At 31.7% G+C, this 4,411-nt stretch overlaps 1 protein-coding gene across 1 annotated transcript in view; it reads left to right on the top strand.

Annotated features, from left to right (window-relative positions):
• Positions 1-3,019: 3,019 nt before the first annotated feature.
• LOC106475210 (zinc finger MYND domain-containing protein 11-like) overlaps positions 3,020-4,411 on the top strand; it is a gene marked incomplete at its 3' end in the record, with an annotated part of 30,254 nt that continues 28,862 nt past the window's right edge. Inside the window, exons 1-2 of the mRNA XM_013935906.2 lie at positions 3,020-3,026; positions 3,154-3,439. Of these exons, the coding sequence (XP_013791360.2) occupies positions 3,167-3,439 (273 nt within the window). The remainder of the gene's footprint in view (positions 3,027-3,153; positions 3,440-4,411) is intronic.

Genomic DNA, 4,411 nt, shown 5'->3' on the forward strand with positions numbered 1-4,411 from the left:
TGATTTAACGATATCAAAAACTTTATGATCCTTTCCTGATTGGTGATTTAACCACATCAAAACTTTATGATCCTTTCCTGATTGGTGATTTAACGATATCAAAAACTTTATGATCCTTTCCTGATTGGTGATTTAACCACATCAAAACTTTATGATCCTTTCCTGATTGGTGATTTAACGATATCAAAAACTTTATGATCCTTTCCTGATTGGTGATTTAACCACATCAAAACTTTATGATCCTTTCCTGATTGGTGATTTAACCATATCAAAACTTTATGATCCTTTCCTGATTGGTGATTTAACCACATCAAAACTTTATGATCCTTTCCTGATTGGTGATTTAACCATATCAAAACTTTATGATCCTTTCCTGATTGGTAATGTAACCACATCAAAACGTTATGATCTCTTATTATCATTTACTTCTAGTGAAAACAAGCTACATACACTTAGATCACAACTAAAAATTAACCCAGTAATGAATGTAGCTAACTTAATATACTATTCTTACTTATAATGATAAGAATGCATTAATTCATCAGTTGGCCACTGTCACTTTTATTAATATTTTTGGTTATAATTTCAATAATATTTCAAGCCTTAGCCAACTTGGGAAATATAGACTTATTTAGGTATTCTCTTTTTCTGGTTCTTATTCCCAGTTCCTTTAATTAGTGTAATTAATAACATTGTTGTATTGTTTAGTAAGATTTGTATCAAGTCCTGGCCAGGCATGGATTTAGTAACTATTTTTATGTAAGTGATAAAACCTATATTCCAATTGTTTGAAAGTTTTTATTTGGATTTCTGTTGTTGTTACAGTTTAATTTCAACCTTGGTTGTCATGGCATTTTGTATTTTCCTGTTACATAGTAAGCTAACTTGTAAAATAATCTTTGTCATAAAAATATATACATACATATATAATATGAAAAATAATTAAAATACGTATTACATACATTTTAAACATCTTAACCAGTACTCTTAATGAAAGTAAGAATAGAACTTACAAGCATACAAACACTTGTTTGTTTCACGCACTATCACTGATTCGTTCCTTCTATGTTGAAACCTGACACCAGTAATTTCAGTAATCTTCCAGAACATCTAGTGATCATGAAAGCCCATTAAATAGCTCTGTCAGTGTAACTTCTTATCACAAGAGAAAATAGATCTTAACCTATCTCTGTAAGACAACCCTGGAATCATCCTAGTATTTCTCTTCTGGACAATTTCCAATAAGATAAGAAAAACAAAATTGTATACACGATTCTTGTGAGGCCTAACAAGTGATTTCTATAATTACATCTTTTAACTCACAATATGAATAACCTTGAATTTTAATGAGGTGCACATATGAAAATATCACAAACTAGGTGACACGTAATACTTAAAAGAAGTCCGTTTTATATTCCATGTAATCCATTAATCATCCACAGCTTATCATGACACATCACTGAATAATAACTTTGTTTACTTCTCTTTCTTCAAGTACAATTAAAGTGATTTTTCTAACATCACAGTGTTTCTATCTAAATAATCCCACCTTTTTGTATTTGACTCGTGTTGTTTACTTCTCTTTCTTCAAGTACAATTAAAGTGATTTTTCTAACATCACAGTGTTTCTATCTAAATAATCCCACCTTTTTGTATTTGACTCGTGTTGTTTACTTTTGTTTCAATTTGCTGCTAAAATCTGCTGTCTACAGGTGTTCTTTTAGGCCTACAGTGGTATACAGCATTTCAAACATTTACCCATTACAATAAGAAACTTCATTTAAAACTACAATTATCTAAAAACACGGATAATTAAAAAAATAAATGATTAATTATGTTTTTCATTATCCCTATTTTAAGTCAAATAAAATTTTAAAGTAGTGACTGCAATCCTTTTATCTATATATTTTTAAAACTCAAAATTTCTTTAGATTCTTGTTTTGAACTATCAACAAAATATGTATTAGTGAATAAGATTTGAGGACACTGGCTATAAGGCAGGCTGCAGCCGAGTGCATGATGTCATGTAATTTGGCACCTGCCAAAGTAAAGAGAGGCTGGAGCTGTTTACAGCCAATGTGCTATTTTCAAGTCGTGAATCATTTATTTACAGTAACTCAAGTGTGAACTCGTTGCCTAGAGTTTCACAACAAACTCCTGGTCAATAAAAAGTTGCTCGTGAGTGAGGTATCTGTAAGTAAAAACATCGCTTTTACTTGTAAATATTTCCCCCAAAATCTGAGTGTGTCCTTTATGGTTTTAAAATCTGTTCACCATGTACATCAAACTGTGGGACATTTTACATGCACAAGTTTTCAAGTGGGGGCATGGGTGTCTGCAAAATATTTCAAGGGAGGGGCAGAGTTTTCCAGGGGGGGAGTAGTGTGAAATTGTGAATTGAATAAAAAAATTAAATACATATGCTGAATGAATAAAGAAATAATTATGTTTCTCATTTTTTGCCCCCCACCCACCTTGCAGCCACCCATGAGTGGGAGGAGATGTGAAGGACATATGACTAGATGTTGTACCTGTTATTTTAATACCTTGTGTTAATGAAGAAGTGGCAAAATTTTAAAACTTTTGGTTAAAGATATGCATTAGGTGTAATGATGGTGAGTTTGGAGTGAATTAGGCTTAGTTATTAAGTTCAAATGACATTTTAGATTAGATGTTATAACTTGTATTTCATTTTATTATATAGTAATTCCAGAGAAAGACAATAACTTTATAATTATTTTAAAAGAAACATGTACCATTTTGCTAACTTAATGATGCCTAGAACAAGTATTTCTGGTCGATTAAGGTAAGTCTTGGAGGGGTCATGTGGGAATTCTAATGAGATTTTGATGCTAATGTAAATTTTAAAGTATATAACTTAGACATGTTGAAACTGCATACATAAAACTAAATTTTTGAGATAGAAAATGTTTAACTGGTATCTTAGTTTCTTTCAGTATTTCACTTTTCTCGTGTCAACGATTAGTTTTTACAGAGGAATCTTGCTGACAGTTACATATCCTTTAGTAAGTACAAATGAAAAAAATAGCTGTGTTCTAATTGTAAGTGTAAAACATTTTTTGTAATATGTGTAGTTTGCCACCGTATCTTATTATATTGTTGCCGTTGGCATTTTCTCTGTGTTGCAAACAGTTTAACATCAGCGATGAAAATCGTGAAGAAACGAGTGGCCTGCCCACAGACTGTACAACACATCTGGGAGGCTATTTTATACATCAGGCAACAGAAACAAATCCCCAACTTTAATCGTATATCTAGCTACATGCGACGTAAGTACAACTTAAAAGGAAATGAACTGGAACAACAGCTGGATTTTGCCGTTAGAGATAAACTGGTGGTGATAAAGACGAGTATAGGATGCAAAGGCTCCAAAGTTGGTGTTGAACAGAATGGATACAGACTACCTGATGATACAGGGGTGGGTGAATGTAAGGAGATGTGTGTGTGTTTGAAATCACTTATGTTTTGATTTTGGAATTAGAGAATTGTAATAAAAAGATACATGAACTACAGTGTGTTGTGCAAGTTTAACGTTGAGGTAATAAGTAGTCAAAATAAGGGTTGTTTGTAATAATTTATTTTGTTTGTGTAGTTTTACTAAATTAGTAAATTACATGTATCATTTTTACTATTCCGTTACACATCTATTTTCTCTGATGATCAATGCCATGAGATTAGTAAATTTTTCACATATTCAAACTTTCTTCTGGTATTCAAAGACTAAAACAGTGTTTATTAAATGGCGGGTTGTGGTCCACTAATGGGCTGCAAAGCAGTTTGAGGTGGGATACGAAAAGGCTTAAGATTAGATGACAATAATTTATAAATGTTGCAAAACAAAAAAGTATAATGCAAACTACATAAAGTCTTATTAATACTTGAAATAAATGACCTTATAACACCAAAATGTTGTTTTTATTTAATTAGACACTCGATGTTTTGCTTTACAGCATTAACTAAAACACAAACCGTTATAAGGTCGTTTGTTTCTAGTATTAATATGTCTTCTATACACTCATATGCACTACAGAAATCAAATAATGAGTACACAAAGCCATGCAAAATGCTAACTATAAATTGTTTAATAAATAGGTGTAGAACTTACACTTAATTTACTGTTGAAATTACAGTATATTTTTTTATTGAAATTGGTCGGGTGGAAGACGAATATCAGTTGATTTACTGTTAAAGCAACAGGATTGACAACATTACCATATGTGTTATACTTCTATAGTTTCCTGTGGTGGGCTGCAGGAAATGTGGTACTAAAAAGGATGAGAAATGCTGGACTAAAACTCTATTTAATGTGACATTTGGGATTCATAGAGACTGAGATCTACTATTTACTCTGACACCAGGGTTTTTACTGTGACTGAGGCTCACTATTTAC

The sequence above is a fragment of the Limulus polyphemus genome, unplaced genomic scaffold, assembly GCF_000517525.1.
Source record: "Limulus polyphemus unplaced genomic scaffold, Limulus_polyphemus-2.1.2 Scaffold8223, whole genome shotgun sequence".
Classification (NCBI taxonomy): domain Eukaryota; kingdom Metazoa; phylum Arthropoda; class Merostomata; order Xiphosura; family Limulidae; genus Limulus; species Limulus polyphemus.